At 40.6% G+C, this 24,513-nt stretch overlaps 1 protein-coding gene across 1 annotated transcript in view; it reads right to left on the reverse strand.

Moving 5' to 3' along the window:
- The window catches only part of LOC121836673, a 56,635-nt gene that overhangs the window by 25,067 nt on the left and 7,055 nt on the right, over window positions 1-24,513 (reverse strand). The window contains exons 3-10 of the mRNA XM_042291632.1: window positions 21,877-21,986; window positions 17,752-17,820; window positions 16,290-16,361; window positions 13,116-13,267; window positions 13,007-13,053; window positions 11,228-11,336; window positions 10,239-10,391; window positions 5,750-5,882 (exon numbers count right to left, since the gene is read on the reverse strand). Coding sequence (XP_042147566.1) covers window positions 5,750-5,882; window positions 10,239-10,391; window positions 11,228-11,336; window positions 13,007-13,053; window positions 13,116-13,267; window positions 16,290-16,361; window positions 17,752-17,820; window positions 21,877-21,986 — 845 coding nt within the window. The remainder of the gene's footprint in view (window positions 1-5,749; window positions 5,883-10,238; window positions 10,392-11,227; window positions 11,337-13,006; window positions 13,054-13,115; window positions 13,268-16,289; window positions 16,362-17,751; window positions 17,821-21,876; window positions 21,987-24,513) is intronic.

The raw sequence follows: 24,513 nt of genomic DNA on the forward strand, positions 1-24,513 counted from the left end.
ATTATTTTTTCTTCTGCCATTACTGCTTGTCGTTTATTGTACCCTTACTACTATCACAACTCCTTGCACCTGTAGTAGTACAAATTTGCGTACTTCAATTTAAAAAAAAAATTAAATGCCCTGCTTTAGACTGACAAGTGCTTTGGTATAGTTAAAGGACACAGAAATTATTCCAGTGAAAGAAAGTGTACATGGTGCCTCGTCCCACCTGTTTCTTATATTTTCGGTGTTACGCACTGTTGTTTCATCATACGAGCAAAATTAGTTCGCAAACAATTTAGTTCAAAATAATGCTTTCCGATGTAATTAATTGTATCTATATATGCTTTATTATGAGATATCCGCCAAAATACCACCTATTGTTAGTTATCGGGAAACTGATACGCCCGTAACTTCTTTTCTGATAGAAATTAATCCTCTTTTTTACACATTTGAAATATTATACGTAGCCCCATTTATTTTACTTAATTTTGGACTTCCTCCGCATCTGAGTATTGCAATTTGATGTTCGTAATTTTCTATAGAATGCGGTAGAATCTGTTTATGTTAACAAAACTAGGTTACAACCATAGGAGTTTCCAGTCTTATTTTCTTGTAGAACACTTCAGTAAAAATAACATTTGCAAAAGAGTTGTATTTTTGTAGACTGAAACTGAGTAAAATAAAGTGACAGCCCAATTATTCATTCCTGACTTTCGGGAATATTGTATTTTAATATGTATGTAGTTTCGAATGAATAAGGTGGATCCTGTTTACGTTGAGACACAACAATCTTCCGAGTGTGAAGACCACAAACTAAGAAAGCTATTGAAAAAAGGCTGTTACTGTTTAGCGTTAAACCATGAGATTAAAATTAAGGCGCTCTAAAACTTTGGTTGTGTACGTTTCCAAACCTTTATTTGCATTTCGCTCATTGTCTCCCACCATTTAAGTAATGCAGCTTGACGTAACCGGCAACCCGTCAAGCTATCCCACAGCTTTTCTCCCGGCCTCCTCTTGATCGATTAATTTGAAAACAAATGCAAAATTGTGTTGGATTGCTATTTTTCAGCTACTACTCTGTGTCTGAACAAGACTATGCATTTTTATAGTATACTTTTTTTAATGAAAGTGCTAGTGTTAAACTCTTCAGGGATATTGTTAATTTGCAAAACTAATACTGGCATGTCTAAATGCATCGCTTGAAATAGGAGCGCCACGAAAAACTGTGCTCTCTGGTCTGCGTCTGTGGCTGCCGTTGACAGTGTGAGGCACGTTCTCTTCGTTTTTGTCAAGAACGAAGCTATGCCTTCAAAGTTTACATGTTAACATGCACCACTAAAATTTCTATCAAATAAAAATCGAAATATCCAGGTTTTTTCAAATGCATTCTTTTTAAACATTATCAATACTTATTGGTTTAAATCTTCCATGCAATCATATACAACAAGCATTATGAGCCTTAGGGAAAACACTGAAATTACTCTAAGGAATGCGAAATAGCAATTGCGCAAACAACAGCAAAATTATTTGAGGACCTAAAATATTCTTTCTAACAACCTTATAAAGTTTAGGATAATTATACATCTTAAACGAGCGACACCCGCTTGCTTTCGTTGATGATCACGTTTTAAAAATTGGAGATAACAAAAGCGAACAATTGCTGAAGACATTTATAACTCAATAGCTGCAAACTTACACATTGATATCAAACTGTTCAAATTGACATAATGATTTTCGCCTTTACAGAAGCGATTGATAGAGCTCCTTATCAGTGCCTCATTGAAAAACTAACAGTTATAATTTATTCATCCATAAATAATGAAATCACGAAGTTCCTCAAGAATCGTTCCCACTACACTTTCATTAACAACACGATGCCTTCTAAGTTCTCTTAAACGTCGTATAGTCAAGTAGTGAATTTTTTTAGGCCTAATATTATTTTAACATATGAATGACCTCTAGCAAATATACAATCATCCCTGTGCGTTTTTCTGGAGATGACTGCGTCATTTACATATCTATCTCAAGCCCAGATGATCAAGTTCCGGTTCAAAAGGACCAAAGCATTACCGAACAGTAGTGTCATGAGTGACAGACGACCATCAACATGAAAAAATTTAAGTTAAAAACATTCAGAGCAGTGCCACCTCATGTAACCTGGTAGCATTAACATTTGTCGCTTCACATTAGAAAAGTATTTAAGACTTCACCTCACCAGCGACATAAAATAAAACAGTACATTAAAGAAATAATTTTCAAGTCTAGCCGCACACTTACTTACTTCGCTATAGGATAATTAAAAATGTTATCCTAGACGACCCTCTAGGGTCACAACTGAATATGCATCATCAATCAAATCGCCATTTCATAGTTATCGCACTAATGAAATAAAAAGCATAAAAGTAAGGCATTAAAGGAATACTGACAGGGTATTTATGCTCGCCAAGTTTTTCTGTGAGCATGCCATATGAAGCTTAACTTCCCAGAACACAATTTGCAGGTCGAACTCTGTTTCCTTTCCGCCAAAAAAAAAAAAAAAAACGCGGATTCAAAACTGGTTAGTGTATATTTCGCTCACTCTATCCTCCGGGGTAACGTGCGGCTGTTTATGGTTTAGACACTCACACCAAGTATTATAAATGTCGTTGGTCATTGAAGGCACACACTTAATATTAAAAATAAAAAAATAGGACATTCATTTTTCTGTGGTTTCAAAAGAACTGGAAATTTGTTGATGTAAAAAAAAAAGTTGCTCAGACAACCGGAAGCACTCTGTGCATTACTTGCGTAATTCTCAACATGACGTCGCGGGCTGGACGACTGAACGAAGCGGCAGCTAAAGGCTGGTTCACAAAACCGACCAATCCGCGGACGGATTGATCACATGACGATATGTCCGCGGTTCGTCCGTCTCCTAAGCGCATCCACACGAGGGACACGACGAGCAGACGCCAGCGGGGACGGACCGAACCTGTTCGCCACCCCACAGTGCCGCGAAACTCCAACAACGCACCTTGGCGCATTTGTCCAAGAGAGAAATCGACGTTTGCTATGATGATAAAGAATCGTACGCCGTTGTTACGGACAGATGGAGACAAAACACCGTGATAGGCTTAGCGCGAAGTGCCACTAGCTTTACTAACCCAAGGCATGAGAGTGACACAGGCATGGTCCTGATCGGGAGGGGTTCGGCGTGTAGAACCGGCGACTTTCTGGGCCCGCGGAGGGACGTTTGGGTAGGCTTTCACGCACTCCGTGCTCGTGCACAACACTCAAGCACACCGTAGACAAGAGAAGTATTTTGCTCGGTAAAAACATGATTGGACGTGCAAGAATTATCGCGGCGTGCTAGACGAGTTTTGACGGGAGATTCTCGACACGGACCCGGAGGAGTACCGGAACTTACGTCGCGTCAGCCGGACAAAGTTTCTGCAGTTTCCTTCATTCTTCGAACTAAGAATCGTGCGGTAAGGGGCATAAAAAAAAAAACAGACAAAATAAAACATTGTAACTTTGTCAGAATAAATGCTTTTCAATTCAATCTCCTACCAAACATCCGCGAGTGAAAAAGGCGCTCGACTTTATCAGTTTGCGCGACCGCGGACGAGGCGTGGATCGGAGGAATCGGTGACGCGACGGTCTCACGGTACGCGGTCAGCGGAGAAAAATTGCGATTCAGTCAGTCGTGTGAATCGGCTATAAGCGGTGGCGGCGAACGACGAGCGTGGGACCTCTACTTCAGAACAGTTGTTCGCAGTACCAGCGAATCTGTCTAGCTTTGAAAGAGAAATCCTTTGCATATCGGAACAATTAGGGTTTCTTCCGTACGACACGCCCGACCACCAAGATGATTCGCAGGAAAACGTCGCCGATTCGTCGCCCCTTCTCCTGGCTGAACACACAACGCTCGTCTTACGAACAAGAATCGGCAAGAGCTTGAGAAACGCTGAAGCGTCGAACACGAAGTTCCTCACTTTTGCGATTTTCGTGCGAGGTCCGTGTTTTTCGTCTGCTTTGAACGGCCGGAAAAACGAAGGAAAGAAAAAAGAAAACGCAGTAACAGCGTGCTGAGATTATTATGTTGAAAATCGATTTGAAGTATTATAGAGGCAAACTAGTTACAGAAGAACTGAATGAAGTATCTAAACCCGGGCGTAAGGTTTATTAAGCGATTTCTGATTCAGAAAAAAAAAATGTCTGGAGTTTTAGGGGTAGTTACAGTTTCAACCTCTAACGGAGTTATGTTAAATTAACAACCGGGGCAATGACAAAGATTTAAATGGTTGGTGCAATAATTTTCTAGAAATAACTGGCAAGATAACAAACAGATGTAAAAAAATACCAGCTAGTGCAAAATTGACCTACAGAGATATAAGGCTCTTCTGGAGACATGCCTGCGATATAGCCTAGCACTGTGAAGTTAACTACAGATGACGAGCTTAAAGCTTTATCAAATGCACAAGATACTGAGGGTGATAACATACTAGACCCAATCGATGGCATATCTATTGGAGGCTCAAAACATCGTAAAGGAGATGATATGGAATTAGATTCATTTGGTAATAAATTAGATCCTGATTCGGACCTAACTTTAGAATTTGAGAAAAACGATGGTTCGTGCGGGGCGGGGATCAGCCTAGGAGTGTGGCAGTATGTAGTGTAAACGGTGATGGTAATCAGGTATTAGTTGTGGTTAATCTTGATTCCAACACAGTTTCTGTATTGCTTCGTCGAATGTATTGGTAGCTTATTAAGCTTACGAAATAATGTAGGCAGAAAGAACCTGAGAAAAAGCTTAATTCCACTCATGAGAGATTACAAGATATGAGAGGCTGGTGTAGCCACGTGACTTCCGGCAACTCTCTCTTTCTCCACGTTTCCTCTTCCTCCCCAGTCCAGATTCGATATCGGTTTCGAGCAGTTGCGTTCTTTAAACTTATTTAAAATATACGTGACGCGGTAGAAAAATACTGATTGCAGAGGTTTCTGCCAACATATTAAATCGCATGGCAAAAAGTGAAACAAAAACAACTTTGGGGTGTCAGTGTCCCTTTAAGGTGCGCTTTATATTTTTTAAGATTATCCTTCATATGGCAGCGTCACGTCATTTCGTAATTGTGCAGGCCTCCAAACACTTCCATTAAGACTTAAGCTTTCCTGACTACTCCTTCTTTATAAGATATATTATCACGCCCCGAATAGGAAAATGGTACAATTTCCAACACTCCGAACCCCATTTCCTCACAAGTTGACATTGCGAGTGAAATTAAATTCATTTGTGCTTTCTTTTTTTTGGAAATACAACACTACGGCTGGCAATTACGGAACGGAATCTCTCGCCAATTAGGGCTGTTACAAAGACAAACAAGCTAAATTTAAAAAAAAAATATATATATATGCTCACTGTCTTTTGTAATCATAGCCGTCGGACCTAAATATGTAATAAGAGCTCTAATTCTGTGTTTCTCTCACATATATGCCCGTACGTGCATCGTTTTTAGAGTTTTTGTTATGTATTAGAGAATTTAACAATTGTATTTTTTTAAATTACGTCGGCTTGCCTTGCGGCATAGGTTCAAATCTAATAGTTCATTACCATTTCCTGGAAGAAGAATTGAAATAATTATTGTGTAATAAGCCGCGATATGCCCTCAAGGGATATTATATATATAAATATATATATATAAACACTTTTTTTTAGTTCAGAAGGTCTCTAGGACAAGGAGTGGAAAGTAATATTTTAAAAATGCGCTAAACACAATCTTACCACATTGAGTACAGTGTTCTCACTTTCTTCAGTAATATGGTTGCATGGCTCCGTGCAGTTACAAAATGTATACGGTGTTCTGCTCTCTGTAGTGGATATCAGGGACACGTTCAACTTGTAGCATGGCTGTAGGCTGTCGGCAAAGATAATACGAGCCGCGCACGTTAGCAGATACGATAAGGGAGAAATATGCGACAGCAAAGTTTATTAATTACGAACTGCCATGCTATACGAACTGCCTGCGACCTATTGCTTCAACCTCCCGTTGCCGAAGGGCCTCCACCTGTTGTGGACTGAGACGTTTTAGATCGCGATCTGCTCGCGCCTCCCGACAGCCGAGCGTGCGCTCTCGTGAAGTGGCCGCGCTGCGCTGTGCTCGGCCGTGCAACCACTCCGGAGTCTGCGCGTGCGGGTTCTGGTGGCTTCGCGGCCAGCCGCTTTATCTTAGGGGCGGCCGGTCCGCAGCGCTGCCATGGAGAGGGCTTCTCTGGGGGCGTTCCATTGAAATACGCCGCGCGAGAGCCAATCGGAGCCACGTTCCTTGAAACTATGACACGCGCCAGGCAATGGGAGCCTATCTATCACATTTCTGCTACAGACGACAGGCTTGGCTGCTACAGGCGACTGGCTTCAAATGCTGATGATGTCGGTGCGCACCTGGGAGGGTTAATGCTATCGAATTAAAAAACATAAACACACAAACAAACAATGAATGCATTTGGTTAGAGCGGAGCACGGCACAGAAGATAGCAATACTGGAAATTGCGTGAAGGCGCCTCGCAGAAAAAAGAAAAAGCGCGCGCTCGAGGTAGCGTTCTTCGCATGCGACGCGATGGCAGTGCGCCATCGCAGAAGTTGAAGCAGGTTGAACCGTAGACGGTAACGTTTTTCTGACGGGCCCAGCTTAACCGGCGTGACGCAGCAGACTTCAGTGAGCGCTGGTGTGTGCGTGGGAAACCTCGCACTAGAACAGCGCCTTGACGTTTGTATAAAAATACGACCCGCCTGAAATTTCAACCCGCTGGAAAATCTCAAAACTTTTTAGAATTTAGTTCTTTATTTAGAGCAGTAAGCATAAAAGTTTCGAACCTCTTCGTTTCCACGTTGCTTCAAGATTTACAATAGCGCTTCTCCACGGCATGAAGTTACATGAATGGTGGAAAATGTGAATCTTTATAAAATTTAAAAAAAAAATTGTTATTTTTCTAAAGGGAACATTCTATAAACTTGTTTTCAAAATCGATGTTTTTAACACTTGATAGTAAATTTAAATACAGCTTAATGTTCTTGTTTTGAGAATATAATTTTTGTATATACTCTGCGATTTCAACTCAACTTGAATTAATAGATTGGCGCAGCAATATACTTAAATTGAATTGTAATTTCAGATAGCAATTTTGTGATTATTTTCTGGACCTTTTGATAGTTCATTTCGCAGAAATTGTGCGACTTTGATTCGCCAACGTAAAAATACCAGTATTACATGTGCGAACAAGACGCCTAGTCTCGTGTATTTGTGAAGACCAGTTTTTGAGATGGGTCGTTGAATCTGCACCTGTCATTGCACTCGTCTCTTTCACTCTATTTGATGATTCTTAAAGGGACCATGAAATGACTTTTTTACTTTTTCCACATAACTTTTACAATAAACCGTGAATGTTCACTGAATGCCGAACAGGCATTCGTTTTCGTCTCGGTTTATTAACTTCTACACAAAAAATTAATGAAATATCGACTTTTTCTTGACCGCAAAACAAGCCGTGACGTACGATGTTTCCGGAACCGGAAGTTCTCTCTGCAGTAGGAGAATGGGAGTGTTAGCGGCAACGAGTTGGGGTGCGCCGGTGGGTTTTACTGCGCCGATGTCACCGACGTATTTTCTGAATCGGCGCCTCTCATTGCCGCATCGCAGCTGAACGAAATTCAATGAGATACGTTGCGCTACAGCGACAGCATGGAACTAGTCCCATACGCCGGTATGCCTGTTGGGAAGTGCAGATGGGAACAATTTGCCGCGGCGTTTTTCGCGGTCTCGGAGATGCAGGAGCGAGCCGACGTTAAAAAAGATACGTTTGAACTGCCAGCAAGAGCCACGTAAATACCTGTTCACACTCGGAGCGGACGCGCGCGCGTTTGATGAAGTGCTGTATTCGCGCTGTTGGTAAGCGCTTCGGGACCGATCTTTTACAATTGCAACTCGATACTGACGCGACACTCGGCAAAGAAAGGTTGGACCGGTATTGCACGTATACCTCCCACGAACTGTTACAGCTCGACAGTGATGTGCACTCTGTCAGAATACAAATGGCATACCAATAACAAAGTGTACATACCGTGCTACGAAGGTAATCCATACAGCGTTTATTTCAGCTCTATATCACACAAAACAAGGAGAGGATCGACGAGGGTCCCTTTTCGACGAGTGTTCGTCAACACTGCCTCGGAAAACAAGGGGAAGAGATTGACCTCACCTCTTAACCTAAAATTGAGGTCAGCGATCAAACTATAATACGGAAGGGTCCACAAGGGTAGCGCGGGCATATTGCATTCAGTACGCCAGCCGGTCGTAGGCAGACGGTCTTGCGACGAAGCAACGCTGCGCCGAGTCGGAGTGCCTGCTAGGCCTATATTCTGAGAGTTTCGTCGGAGCGGGATTCGCGGCTGTTGTCGCTCTTCTCGGGTGTTTGTGGATCCAGCGTTCTTGTTCGTCGTGGTTTGTTTTAAGTACATTTCTTTCTTGCTGCTTGAAGTCGGCACCCGCGAGATGAACACGTAGAAAAATAAACGTTCAGTCAGTCAGAGTTTTGAGAGGAAGGAAACCAAAGAAAATAACCGTTCTGAACTTGGCCCTGCCCTACTGCGCACGCGCAGTAGTTGCTTCGTTTACCACACGATAGATGGCGCTTGGCTCTCAGCATTGTCAAATTTGGCAATTTTCGCCACACATCTCTAATTATGCTACAAAATGTGGATCTGAATATTATTTAACAAAACTTTTAGGAAACATTCGCCGGCTATTTATTGTTTACGATCGCGGTGCTGGTGAGGTAGGCTCTTACCCAATAGGCGATGTGGATTCGGCTGACGTGCACCGATTCTGCGTATGCATCGTAGTGAAAAGGCAGAGCTTTCGAAGGAAAGAAGTCGCAAAAGAGTCCAGTTTTCTTTTAAAAGTTCTATAGCAAATAATTTTTTTTGGCTCCCTAGTCTTGTGTTTTTGTTTTCCTTTTCACACCTTTTACGACGTGCGGTGGATGAAATTCGATTTTAAAATCATTTCATGGTCCCTTTAAAGAAATCGAGGAAAAGGCGGGCCACTACGAAAAATAAACCATGCAAAACAATGTAGCTTTATCTGCACTGTAGAAGTTAAACTGATTCGATCTAAGAAATTTCGACTGGGTCAAAATTCAACAGATAGCGACCCATCATGGCGCGCACATGTCACTAACATTATCTCATCAGGAAATAAAAGTTTAGGATTTCTCAAACGCCATCTACGTACCGCTCCTCAAAGCATAAAACTGCTAGCATACAAATCACTCGTAAGGTCAAAGCTGGAATACGCATCCCCCATCTGGAGCCCGCACCAAGCCTATCTCAGGTATGCACTCGAACAGGTTCAGAACCGCGCCACCAGATTCATCCACTCATCTTACTCGTACAAAGTTAGTATCTCATCCTTAAAAGCTGAATCGGGCCTTTTAGACCTCACCTCTCGTCGCCAAACTGCTAGCTTATGTCTATTTCACAAGTTTTTCTATTCTCCGCTCCATAACGCGCCCTACATTGTACCGCACGCCCACATCTCTCTCCGAACAGGTCACCCATTGCAGGTCACCCGTCACCGCACTCGAACTGCCACTTTTTTCAATTCCTTCTTCCCCCGTACTGCAATAGACTGGAACGGCCTTCCCGGCGATGTTGCTACGATCACCTGCCCATTAAGGTTTGCTGGAACTGTGTCAACCATCAATCCAGCGTAACAACCTATTGTACAAGTTATTGTTTTTTTATATTCTCCCACCCCTTATGTAACACCCCTCCCGAAGGGGTCTTTAAGGAAATAAAGTGAAAGTGAAGAGCCGTACTGGTTCACGAAGTTACCTTAGACTCCATATTGTTCCCGTCTCTGTCAACAATTATTTAAGGTTTAGAACAAGTAACGGAATTCGGATAGCGACAGCTCTGGCAAAATGTCTATAGAATAAAAATCTGTCAAGAAGTGAATGTAAGATTTATTGGCGGACAAACTTATTAATATCTTAAGAAAATATGCATTCTCTTGAACTAGGTTTTTATTTTAGAACCCTAATTTTACAAGAAAATGCATGAAATCGGCGTGACACAAGTCCTGCAATTTGAATTGGTCATTTGCTAACAGCGATATTGAAATTGAAACAAGCGTAGTTAAACAGAATTTTTGGAGCGTTAAATTAGTAACTGATTAACACATACAAAAGCATTGCAACAAAAACGAGCATATTACCTAAGAGACATCTGAATCTGCTCGTCCCACGAATCTTTGCTGCATTCTGAGAAGGTTGGATACTGGGTGGGTTCACCATTTCTGCTCATCACATGACCATCCTGAGGAGTACAGCCCTCCTTATTCCTATCATCGTCCCAGTCAACTCCCAACCTGTAAATAAAACACAGGAAAGTACATGTTACCATGCCGACTCAAAAATAATCGCGCCTTATGACGAAATTTTTTATATGGTAAAAGTGACCCTTGCAGACTACAGAAAGTGTTACAGGTTACGTTTAAATGACGAGCGATGCTCACGAGGAGTTTATTGTTTAAACTTGTGAATGAAATGTATCACTTTTTGAAGTGATCAAGCATAATATGGGTGCTAAAATACGTACCATTTCAAAAGAACCAGTAATAATGATGTCAGTTCAGCCTAGTTTTTGTAGAGAGCAGTCGTTTTGACTTGACAAGCTGCTCAACATAATGCAGATTGTGTCTCTTCAAATAAGATATATAAACAAATACAATTTTGGGTTTCTGCCGGTTCAATCCTTGATTACACTTTCGCACATAAAGCGAATAGTTCATAACGCCGAGCGTGTCTCCTCAGCTATGTGGATTCAATTATTATGTTCCTTCATGTCTAGTATCTTCTATCATTTTGTGAAAAATATTTAGGGAATTTGAAAGGTAGTAGCTTGTAGTGATCTTAATAGTATTTACTTCATGTTTACTTCCTAAAAACTTAAATACAAACCTGCAAATATTTTTTTCTTATAGTTATATTCATATTCACTTTATTCTTTATGCGAATGGGTATTTTTGAGAATACTTTAGAGATTATTGAGGTGGAGTGACATGGGATTTAATATTTGCGAGATTAATGCTAAATTAATATTAAGCTTTATTTAAGGAGCCCAAAAATAAACACAAGGGTATCTTGATTGGTGTACCTCCCCAAGACACTATAAGAGGAATCTATAGAAAAGATATTGACTCACAAGTTGGCGATTTGTTGAACTGCAGCGGGAACGCCCGAAAATGACTTGCCGTCATCCGAGCTGAGTGCCACCCTCCGTCTCGAACACACCCCGAAGGCGTAAGACGCGGCTGCGGAAATACGGAGATGGCAGAACATTGTATACATCTCTGCACAGAGATCCCAGACTCTGCATAGCAACTTACGCATATGAAACATTCCAATAACATTTGTTTTTAGAAAATCAATTAAGATTAATCAATCTTCGTAGATTGCTATGCGAATTACGAAAATGCATATTCGTCACTAGTTTCTACGGTCAATAATTATTTTCCATATGACGATTACTGTTTAACCTGTAAAGGACAACTCAGGTTCGCTTTCTTATTGTCATGTTCGCGCTACACTTCAATGTTTCCCTTCTTTGCCCGTCTGCCCGTGATTAATTAGACGTTTTACGCAACACATCTAGACGGACATATGCTAGCGGTCTATTTTTGTGAAAGCACGAATTCGAGAAAATATTTATCTTATATTCTGCTATCTAGAAGTCATAACTAATGCTATTTTTTATGTATTTATATATTTATATTTTCCCTAAGCCAACCGAGTGCTGTACATTACACTGTTGCTGACTCAAGGTGTTATTTAAGTTTCGGTATATGTTGCGGATTGAAAATATTATATATCTTTCGAAGATTTGTATGTTTTTCTGACCTTTCGTTTACAGCCCTGGCGAGTGCAAAGCGAAGAGTGTAAGGTCAGAGAGTTGCACGCCGAGTTTCTGACACCCTTAGTTTATTATAAAGAATTAACAATTTTCTCCTCAGCTTTGATCGAGACACGCAAAATAATATTTTTACTGGGGTAACCCCGGAGAGTTGCTGGTCTGATTACTGAAGGTAGAATAAAATGGCCGCCGTAAGCGTCATTTTTTTTTCTCTTTTTATAATACGGTCAGATATCTTTTTCTTCTTAACGCTCCTGTTGAATGCGGCCGCCACCGTTGTTTCCCTCGGGGCACAGTGAATGAAGATGACGCTCTCATTGCCAAAGAACATGGCTACCCTAATTGTGCTGTGCGTGGGCGGTACAGCAAAACTCCGTTTTTAATTGGGAGTAGCAGTGCTTGCATTGCTGCGATTGACGTTTTGTTGCGAGTTTAAAGAAACGGCGTCCAACTGTTTTGTTGTGCTGACAATTGATACAATTAAACCACCATTTATGCCCTAATCAAGCGAAAAAAATTGCGTGTGCACACATGCACAGAAAAAAAAAGCTGCGGCTCTTTGAATATTGTAGTTCCTGAAACATTGTTAAGATCGATTATCGTAACGAGGCTGTGATGACTATAGATATTTTGCTTTGTTCCGAACTTATTTCTAATAAAATTTCATATACATTAAGAGGCTTCACACCTAATTATTTAATAATGAATTAACTAATTATTTCGTATACCACCGAGGAAAAAGCATTTTAAACGAGAGTAGGAACTTGGAATATCAATGAAAGTGGTTGCATAGGTTCACAGATGTAGTGCTGAACGTAGGCACGTATGTAAATGGAAGATCCTAATATCTACCCTCACGATCCAGGGAAAATGAAATAGAAACGGATGAGCGGTGTTCGTATTTACGCGCTGCTTCGGTTTGGTGGATGGCTTGACCTACTTCGTGAAAGTCTTTTGAAATGTACGTAAAACTCAACAACTGTGCGACGATAATGTTAGAGTGCAAAATAATATGTTCACAAACGCTCTGCGACATTGTATAGTATGCCTTTTTTATAAAGCATTTCTTACCTTTCATCTCCCGTCGGTACGCCATGACAAAGTCGGAAATTTTGTGACTGAAAGTAGTTCTCTCCGTTATTGCGCTCTGACACACTAACGCACAAAAAGGCACACCTACCTTGTTATCAAATAAACGACATCACTATTGTTAAAGAAACTTTGATTAGTTGCCCATTCCCTGAACATTCCGAGAGTTAGGTGAGGATCCAGAGACCTTCCACTGCTTTTGGTAGTGTTTTTAAATATCTCGAATATTGATTCGTCTTCAGCCTATGAATAAAAATAAAGGACGGAGTAATCATAATATTGAATACATAAACAATTGCTACAAAATCATACATTTTTTATTTTCAACTTAGACTTTATAAACGCATATCAATTAAGAAATTTAGATACAGATGGGTCTTTAACTACCAATCTAAACATTCCAACGAGCGAAGATTTGATTGCGCTCACATATAAAATGATTTAGACAGAATTAAACGTAGTTTGTCGTCAAGCGACTACTATTCTAAACTCCTGCCCTCTATTTTTTTGGTCTGCTTTTTTGAAACCAAAAGCCGTAACTGCGTAGTTTCAGCCGAAGAGCACGACCTCAAGCATCAGTTGTTGATCAGTTGCATTCATGACTTTTCCCCAATCTGTGCACGAATGGGGCATTAAAAAAACAAAACAAAAAAACAAAAACATTAAACACACTACATCGCGTAATGTGGTTTTAATTTGTTTTATTGACTGTCTCTAGAACGGATAATACTTATTTAAAGATGACAACTAAACAAGCGAGTTGAAATCAAAAGGAAATCTACAGAGCGGTTTATATACATTTTCTTGTGAATACCCACGCTAAAAACTCTCTCTCTCTCTCTCTCTTATATATATATATATATATATATATATATATATATATATATATAGAGAGAGAGAGAGAGAGAGAGAGAGAGAGAGAGAGAGAGATGTAGCATGAATATCGCAGTTTATCAAAAATATTAGACGCAGTTTTATTAATATTTTTTACTGCAACTAAAGATGTTACGTTAGCACTCACCAAGTTCCCCTTTGTAATAAAACAGTTACCCGCGCGTTTTATTAATTTTGCCTCTAAGGAAAGAGCATGCTTTCCTTAAAGGACGAGGCCAGATCTGATGTGACCCTGTCAACGAGGCGGTGGATTGTTGGAACGCATAATCGGATTCTGTGGACGATAAATATCTCGTCCGTGAAATATTTTTTTAACTTTTTGAAGTGAACGTGGTGTTACTTCGATTTGACCACATGATTGCCATCATCAAATTTAGGTTTTTTGGCAGGTCCAGGAAGAGGGAACATGCGAAGGAGAAATGCGGACCGGTTCTATACTCGTTGACCACGCATACTCGACTCATTACGGTTCGTTGTATACGTTAAGCTAGCGCAGCTTTTGGCTACGAATACACAAAATGTAGCTTAACAGCATTTTTTACGAGAAAAGACCTCACTAATTGCCCGTAAAATTTAGGACCATGGTCTGTGCATAAAACTTGGTTTTTTTCATCTTACGAAACTATATTTTAAGCCCTCTCGCAACCTTTTGCCCAGTTTTATTATTTTTTTTTAGAAATTGGGACTGCAAAAAGAAATCACGAAAACGTGCCGATTACAATTAAAATGTACCTATCCCGATCGTAATACTTGTTCAATTCTTCTTTTAATTTCCACAAGGTGTGCTTGATACACGTCTCTGAGGCCCATGGACAATCGTTTGCGGTATAATCGAAGACATTTAGTTTGCCTGAACAAGGTGTACGTCTCAGAGCCTTCTAAAAACGTTTCCACTATTCTCAGTTTTGTGTGTCGCGTGGGTCTATTGACTCCAACAAAGGATGCACGATGACTGGCTCTGTAGTAGACAGCATTGCTCCTCCTTTTGGCGATGCACCATGCTTTATTCTTTGACCTCGGGTGATATGAGCGAGCTCGAAACGTGAAAGATCCAGGTAGCAATTGATTACGACAGAAATGGCACCTCTCAACCAGAGAGGTGTTCGGTTGTAAAGCTCGTAAGGTATTAGATTGATGATGTTGGATTCTTCGACCAACTTTCCATCTGAGGTGCACGCAAACACGGAAAAAATGGCCTTCAAGAGGGCCTTGACCTCCTTTCTTAGGTGGTGATGAAAAGTAGAGAAAATTTTATCGTGGACAGAGTAATCTTTTGGGTCGTCTAAAAATTTTTTCCATGCCTTTTCGGCAAGACGTTTGGACAGCCAGAGAGCAGCAGTACCAACAGTGAAGGCTGGCAGCGGTGGCGGTGGTGGCGGCGGCGGCGGCGTTGAGGATCCGGTGTTCTGCTTTGGTGAAACTTCATGAAGACGCTTCGGTGAAGTGGGCGAAGAGGATGATATCGCTGAATGACTCGATTGTGCTCTGGCCACCCTTCTTTTTAAAACGGTCATAACTTACTATGCTCATTGACGGATTTTGCTTGAGCAACAGCGTCGCGACACGATCGAAATGGGTGGGAACAAGCAAACGTTTTTCCCGTGAGATTAAATAGTGAATCAAATCCACGATATTCAAATCGTGAAGGGGGTTGTCCTCTATTATAGTGTCTAAGGTGTGTGGATTTCACGTCAGCACACTTTTCAGCAACTTTAGAAGCAATTGCCCTTTCTCTCTGAACGTTTTACTCCGATAATTGGTCACGGCAGTAACGTCGTGGCCACCCTGCTCGTTTTTTTTTCCGCGATAACTGTTCTCGCGTGAGGGAAGACGGCATGAGGCCTTCATTGCTGCCGTTGTCGTCAGGGTCATGAACCTCAATATTGCCCAAACCGTAGGGACGCAAACGTTTTTGAAGTGTCTGCATGATGTTTTTTTTCTTTTTCTCTTTTTTGTAATCCGGTTATAATTCTGATCATTTAAGATGTCGGGAATTCGCTCTCTATAAGGTACGAGGTGGTATTTTTTTCGCTTTTCAGACACTGAATGCATTGGTGATAGCTCTTCTTTCCAGGATTTAAATGAGACCTAGCAGGGTCGGAAGGACTAAAAGAAAAAAACCTCACTGAGGTATCAACGTTTTTCTTAAATTCATGTGAGAATTTTTCTCAATTGACCTGTGTATTGCGTGTCATATACCTGTTAGCTAACAGTAATTGTACGCTAGCAAAAACTTAAGATAAACTTCCAAAACAGACTTGTGCATTAAAATGTGCTCTTAGGAGTTTGATTTTGTGAGGATCCATAGTCTTTTTTATGGGATGGAGTTTGAACGTAAATTGTAGCCCGAAATGTGTTTGTTTATACTTACGGTCGAATTTACAACTTGTATTAAGACATGCTTGACGTTGGAGCATCTCAGTTCCGCAAAATATAGGTTTACCTGGAATAAAGAATTTTTCCTACATATTTATGAATAATTTCCTCTGGCGGATGATGCTAAATAGTCGTTAAAAATTGAAATTGTGCTTCGTTTGAGCTGCTGTGCATCAAGCTACTGAAATACGATAGCGAACTGAGTTTACTTGTTAATAAATACAAGGCGTGTGATTTTTAATTCCAACAGATTTATGAGGTAAAGCTGCACTAATGTGGTTCTGCGCAGATGAGTAACAAGGTCAGGGGGTTTATATAAATGGCTAAGCCTCCATATACCTTGAAAAATAGGGTAAATACGTTATATAATCGTTCAATGATGGAAAATGAAGATATGGTTATATCTAGAAACTTTAACATCACCGAAACCCCAAAATCAGTTAGCTCTTGATCGATCTGAAGCACTTGAGGAGAGCAGAGATGTACTGGAACAGGTGCAGAGCTGGCGATTGGAAAACGCAGACTTTGTTTCATTTCGTTTATTTTTCCTCAAGGCCCGTAGGCATTACAGAGAGGAGTGAGTTTTAACAAAAGAATATATGAGTATATGGACGAACAAGGCAAAATAGGAATGACTAAGGAACAACAAGACATTTAGTAAGAGCAATGTTACAATCAACAGCACCAGTGATCGAGACTATGGGCGCGGGAAGGCGATTTCAGACTACTGAGGTTTGGGGTAAAAGAGAGAAATTAAACGAACGGAGGTTGCAATGGGGGATGCCTATCTATAACTGGTGATTGTTCGTGATGATATGTAAGATAATTCTATAAACAATGTTTCACGAAGTGTGTGATCAGAGTGATAAATCTCGTAACAAAGACATTAACGAAATAATTTTTGTTATGAAAAGAGCGTTCGAACTTTTCAGAGTGGCGAGAACACCGCAAAAGGGAGCAAGCACGCGGCCAGCTCATTGGAGCTGCGACGACCACGGCCGCTTGATCACGAGCTGTGCACTACAACGAGAGGAGAAGGCAGAAGAAAATTGCTACAGAACGACATAGACATTTCCGTAACTTATGTCCGACAATTAAAGTAGTTTGTTTTATTACATCAAAGCGTCATCCTCAAACAAAAAATATACGCTAAAGAGTGTTTAAGCAAGGATAAATATGCTTTCATTGAGGCAACGCTGACTGTGTAATGATAGCTAAAAAAAAAACTAAAAAAAAAACGAGCGGCGCGATTTTGAATGTTCTTAACAGCAGGCGCCAGGGTGATACCAGGGTTTCAGACAAAAGCTGCATATTTAGGGTTATAGCGAGCTAAAGTTTTGTACAAAAGATGCTTCAGAGGCGCAGGTGTTAGTGAAATGTTTGCTTTGAGATAACCCAAACTCCGTTTCACCTGATCTGGTACCGCAGAAGCGCGAGCTCATGGCGTTGGGAGCTGCTTTTAATGCGCGAGAGCTTGAGCCGCCGTGATGTGCCCTGGGGCAAAGAGCTTGCGCTTGAGGTCGTTTCTGAAGTACATCATAAGGTGAAACAGAGTATAGTAGATTGATAAGCACTTTTAGTGACATATTCGACAAGAATATTTCAGAATGGAATATTGGCTAAGCGAACACCAAGATATTTATAGGAACAAACAGAAATAAGAATTGTATTATTGATTTAGTAGAAAGAACACGTTCTATGTTGACGGGACACTTTCATAGATCTCTTTATAGAAATGTTAAGTCCCTTAAACCAATCTGCACACCAGTGAGCGACATTATTATAAGTTTGAAGGACGTTGGTGTCAGACTCGTTAAGAATTTCCTTGTAAATAACACAACCATCACCATACTGGCTTATTGAAGAGGAGACACGTGCAATACGGCCGTTGATATCAATAGGAAATAAGAGTTCGACCACCACTACCTTTGCGCGTTTTGCGCGAGTTTTAACGCTGGTGTACCCCCGCTCTCCTCACGTGCTCAAGGTGTTCTAAAATCAACTGATTTAGTGGTTTAAATGACCTTAGCAAGCGTCTAATGATACCATACCTGTATGTTCACTAATTAATACGATATATAGAGTATTCAAGTTAATTATTCGGCTTACTATGAGGACTATCTTGCTATATTAGGTTTATGCAATTTAGAGCCGAAATACCCGGACTCTGGCCAAAGAATATGAAGTTTGGTTAAGCCGTGAAGGTTTGGGTTTTAATGACTCTAAATTAACCGACAAAAATCAAATCTTGGTCTAGAAAGCTGTGTTACCTGGACCATGGCATTGCTTACTGTTTTTAGAACAGGCATTTTCTCACGAAGCAAAAACGGCTCCCGGAAGTAATTTTTTATAATAAATGCTTTATAATAAATGTGAGAAGAATTGTGTAGCCTTTTACGATAAGATAGGGTAAACTGCAAGGAGCACTTAGATTAACTAAACTAACATTAAAGTTTAAAGAAACGAAACAAAAAATCATCATCTCATTTTCCTAGCTGCATAAGCTGAATAGTAGGCGCCAAAATGTCCACGAAACAATCTTGATGGAGCGAGACCAGCGCCCGCAGCAGGCTAGGTTGCTCGGTGAACATGGGCATGATAATTCGGACGACACCTTACACGTCCACTTCCACATAGGTGTAGGCTAGAAGGTGCCCGGTAAAATTAAAACACAGCGGGCAGCCATACAATATTCAACTCTGTTTATTTTACATCTTTCCTTTTAAACGTTTGGTGCCAGAATATGATCGGTCGAAGCGGAGCTTTTAATGTACGCGTATAGGGTAGGTAAGGACTACTAAATGCACCGTCATAACATATGGTAAATATAATAACGTGCTTTATATTTGTTCAAGAAACATACCATCATCTATACAAAGTATGTAAGTTGTATGTGAGTTCTTATGTCACCCCATGTGTTCCGATAAATGTCCTGAAAACCTTCCTATAATTTCGTTTTCACTGGAAACTCAATAATATAAGCAGTCCCACGACAAAGTTCCGCAGTGCCGTCTTATTAGAAAGTAATGGCTCTCGGCAGACATAAATGTTTGTAATGAATTGGATTCAAAACTTTCCCCCAAGAGGAACGCACGATGTTATAAAATAATATTTGCTTTTCACAGAATATGGTACAATCAGGAGTACCGCAGGGAAGAGTGCTGGGATCGTTATTATTTAACTTACAGAAACATACATTGAGGTCTTAACTCGCCTTACAGATTATCTGGTGATATCCTTTTGGTGTATATATTTTGGCTCTTTGCAAGGCGATGTGTTTAGTGTTTTAGCGGTGCTGTCAAGATTAGGAAATAAACATAAACTTAAAAAAAAATTTCTCATCCTCAGTGCACAGAAATAGTATCCAGTTAGTTTTTTATTTTCTAGCGTGTAGAGTGAATCTCAGAGCCCATATTTATTTATATATTTTGTTTAATGTTAATACCCTCGAAGCCCATGGGGTATTACGAAGAAAGAAAACATACACATTTGCGCTGAAAAAAATATTAATAAAATGTAGTGCAAGACAAACAATGCAAGGCCAAGATCATAAAGTATTTTAAAAATAACGCAGGTGATATATGAATCATCTGGCGTCTTAAAGATTTAAATGTAAAATTGGATCTTGGATAGAATGGTCGCCAACATACATAAAATAAATAACATATAGTCAGAGGTTCGAGAGCTTGTAAAACAGTGTTGGTATGCGACTTATTTTAAACAGATCTACACTATCGCTTTCTACTATATCCATCGGTATCATGTTTCAATTTGATAATATTCTAAAAAGGAATGAGTACTTAGGAAATCGTTGTTAGCCTTCAAATTAAATTTTGCTTGAAATACCGCTTCTAAGAAACGTAGATAAGCGGGCTCTCATATAGCGATTTCAGTTGATTTTAAGCATGCCAATCTTGAGCATACAGAAAACTAATTGAGCTCATTTTGACGGTTAGAAAGAAGCGGGACGGTATTCAGTAGTCTAACCATGTGTAAAGTTCACATTGGTTATCTATCCACACAATTTTTGCTGAAGAAAAAATTAAACAAGTGAAGCCTTTTAAAACTCGCTTTGAATAGAAATTTGAAATAAAACTGTTAGACAAAAAAGGAAAACAAAAAAAAAAGCTCGAGCTACACCTAAGCACTTCTTACGAGTTGTGAATGTGAAAGCAACGCACGCCGCTCTTCGCTCCCTTCTTTAATCTGCAGCGTACAACGCGCTGACCTTGGGCATGGAACGGTGAAGCCGCTGCCTCTTGGACACGCAGCGCCATCGGGTGAGCGATCTTCCTAACTGTTATGTGCCTTGCGGCGCGAGGAAGGAAAGGCAGCAACGTAGGTCCCAGCAGACCGAACCCCTTGGTTAATTTTCAGTGCCGCATATATTGCCACGTGCGTACAACCGATAAGAGGCGAGCGAACCCGGTGATTACTGATAACGCAAGAGTGTGAAAATACAGTCAGGATGACACCACCCAAAACTGACACGCAGCGGCCAATGGAAGCCTCGTCGACTCGTGCCAGCCAATGGGACCAAAGCGTAAAAGGTGCCGTTGGCTAGCTTTGCACCTGGTTTACTTAAGGTGCCGTTTTGTATGGTTTCTAAGCTGATGATATCGGCTCGCTCCATGAGACAGTTAATGCTTTCGCAGTAAAACAAGCAGTTCATCATGTAAGCTAATAATATTGTGTAAATTTATAAAAAAAAATTCTAAATAGAACAAAACCTGGACACCTTCTTTGATCTTCGACTTTTCAGATCAGAAAGTACACCTGACAATCAATTGTCAATGAACGATAAAAGTGGTCGTTCTTCTTTTTTTAGCTGTTTCTATAAAAAAGCAAGGGTGTCTGCGGACAGCGAAAGGTTTTGCCAAGATACAATAAGACTCGAAAAGGAAGTAGAAAACGTCTATCTAAGTGGACGAAAAGAACTAACGGCCGAAGCTTTGTTGAAACAAAACCCTACCAGGCTTACAAATTGTGTCTTAATAAAACGCAAAGTACCCATATTTAAAGGAATGCGCCATCACTCAGGCTAGCTTGTGATCCCAGTCTATGTAAAGCATACCTACATGATAGTACGGAGAAAAAAGTGCTGGACTTTGAATCACGTCAATATGCTGCGTGCCAGGGAAATAATTCCTATTGAAAAGCAACGCACGTGTTGGTGAACAACGAAAACAACTGTCTTAGTTTTGACTGCGGTTTCACTATCTAAATTTCATTCTTTATCCCATTAAAAAAAAAAAGACAAAATAAGCAGGCTTTGGTACAAAGATCGATCCTCTCTGTTTATAGCTTCAAAACCTGATACATAGCCTAAGGAGTGAAACGTAGAAGATTAAAATAAGAATACGTTCTTTATTTGAAGCAGTCCTCATATTTGCCTCCTTATGAAATGTCGTGCTTGGTATAGTCGCGTGTTCAGTGTTTTATTTTGCTCGTTCTCACACTCGAGCTCAAGCATCAGGCCTCCGGATTCAGCAGGAGATAAAGAACATTATGCTGATAATTTCAAGTTGGTGTTTGATAGAAAACCGAATTTATATTTCTCCCGTTTGTCAGGGGCTACTTACCGTGTCCACTAAAGTTTGTAAGTACAAATGCTGATCGTAACCAGTTTCAGCTTGTGCATTTTTAAAAGCCGTATCGGCTACAATTGTTATTCCCATGTGGTGGGGATGCGCTGAAATTAGGGAATGTCAAAAATTCCAAAAATTATTCACCAAAAATAGGTTGATATTTGGCAGTTCGAAATGCATCAAGATTAAAGAAGAGGTGTTAAGGAAAATGAAACTTCTTGATTACATTTTAGCTCAGAACCCTTTAAATGTATTTGCTTCTTGTTCTTGCAGCTTTTTTACCTGGTAGGTTTTGTTAATTAGTACATATAACTGAAAGCTCTTTTTCTCTTCTAAGTAGTGTCCCCAGTCAAATTAGAACGAACGTAAAGTGCAGCCCCTGCAAGCGTTTATGAGCGTCGAGATTTTCAAGAGGTAACTTTCAAAGACCATAAAATATTTTCCCCTATCTTTGGATATAGTAACTCCAGTTCATGCTTAATATACATTTTACCCAGAACAGAATATTTTTTCGCCGACTAATGTATAAATAAAACAATCATGAATGCCCAGGTTTGCTTTTTTATCAACTCAACAGACAAACAAGAAATGACGCGAATCGTGATTCATAGTTTCAATCATATAGTTTCAATAGAATAGAGGTTTCCTAAGTTGTTCGAGGTTTAGCTGTTATCAGTCCGTGTTCCTTGCGCCTTGTGGCATGGGTATTACTTAAAGCAAGAAGCTGCGGAGCTTCTTGAAAAAAAAATGAGTTAAAAGATTATTCTAGTGTATTCTTACCCCGGGAATTCGAATATCCAAACCATTTACTGCGCAAGTATTGTTAAAGGCGAGAAAACGCGAAATACAGTCGCTGTAAGTGACGTCATCGACGGATCTTTTGGCTGCTCAAGGCTAGGGAGGCGGGGCTTCAGCCCTATTTTGAAATTGCTCTGATGGCTTTTAGGCGTGTCGAAATGAAATATAATTGTGATATCTGTTATTCTAGAGGAAATGAATGCAATTCAACTGTTTTTTCTCGAGTGCAGAGGTGCGCCATCTTCCCATTAAAGCCTTTATAGTATAATCTGTATTATTTAGCTGTTTGCAGAATCTTGTCTAAACATTTTTAGCGTTTATAGAATTTCTCACAAGATAACATAGTATAATTTTTTCAATAGCACTCCGCAGTCTGGTAAAGAGGTGTCCATATCACAAAAATATATTGCAAAATGCATGAGTCAGAAGCAAATTCTCCGAACGAACACTAAGCAAATCGCACACTAAGCGAATAACTGATGTCAGGCCACATCTCAAACTAACCCAGAAAACTTCTTTTTAATTTCAATGAACCTATGGTAACGTATAATATTGCATAAGAACTTATGTGCACCTTATACGTGCCGTCTAAATGTCTTAATAGGGAAACCATTGCGTAGTCATATTTTGTTCAGCATCTATCAAAAATCGAGTTGTTCGATGCAACCGAGCTCAGTCTAATCATGGAAGCATGGCCATAGACCAGATGGTTTGTGAACTTACTGCATCGTATAACACCGAAAATAACTGTCAATTGATTGAATGATTGAACTATTAATGTACCGCTGGTGTCTCGGCTATAAATACAGCGACATGTTCCATCCTGTCCACAAAAAGTGACGTTTTCTCACCGGTGTAAGTATTTTTTTATTAACAGTCACAAATTAAGCATTCTTCGGGAATACATAATTTCCATATTTTTATTCTGACGTCACGAACGTCAGAATAACGGCACCTTTTCTTTCGACGTCTAGGACGTCAAATAATGTTACCTCTTATTTTGACGGAAACAACACGATTCATTTTGGATGCCGCCGACTGCAATTTGAAATGCCGGTCGCTTGGCGTTTGTGTGGTGCGATGCTCCACGGTGTCCGCGCTAATGTGTGTTATCGACGTGCCTCCTGTGTTCGTCGCGCTCTCAGGAACATCAAGGAGCGTTTTACATTCTCAAATTCCGCCCAGTGCCGTCGGTCACTCCTGTTGCGAATGAAGAAGTGCACCGGAGGCGACAGAGCACAGACGAAGTAACTTTGTACCGATCTTTCTGGAGCTGTACCTCTGTGTAACACGACGGATTATCACCCTTCCATAGAATAGCTGCCAAGGCCGTGCAAGCGGAGAGTGAGTAGCCTAAACTGCACGACTGGAGCACCCGCTACAGGCGCGCTCGTGCCATGTCATTTAAAGCACCTAGTTCGCGATTTTAGCACACACGGTACAGTAAATTTAGCTGCCGACTTTCCTTTCATTGTTCAAGTGTCGTGCGTTGCCTTGCGTCTTCGCCTCTGGTGTTGCTCTCGCCGACCTGATGGCTTCTTTGTTATCATCGTTGACTGCGGAGAGCAACTTCAGATGCGAGGCGATCCAAAGGAAGCCTTGGTACGGGAGAGCATAGGCAGGCACCTCTCGTCGGACTCCTACCACGAGTGTGAGCAGCCTGATTATCATCACAGACGATGACCGGCAGAACCTACAAACAAGCAAAGGTGGAACGCCGTGGCGACACATGGCCGAAGAAACCAGCCAGAGACGCCAAACCCAAACAGCCAGTAGCCTATGGTCGACGAGAGCACTACCAGACGCAAAGAGGCGAGGCAGCGCACGACACTT

The sequence above is a fragment of the Ixodes scapularis genome, unplaced genomic scaffold, assembly GCF_016920785.2.
Source record: "Ixodes scapularis isolate PalLabHiFi unplaced genomic scaffold, ASM1692078v2 PGA_scaffold2__306_contigs__length_199485367, whole genome shotgun sequence".
NCBI classification, from domain to species: Eukaryota; Metazoa; Arthropoda; class Arachnida; order Ixodida; family Ixodidae; genus Ixodes; species Ixodes scapularis.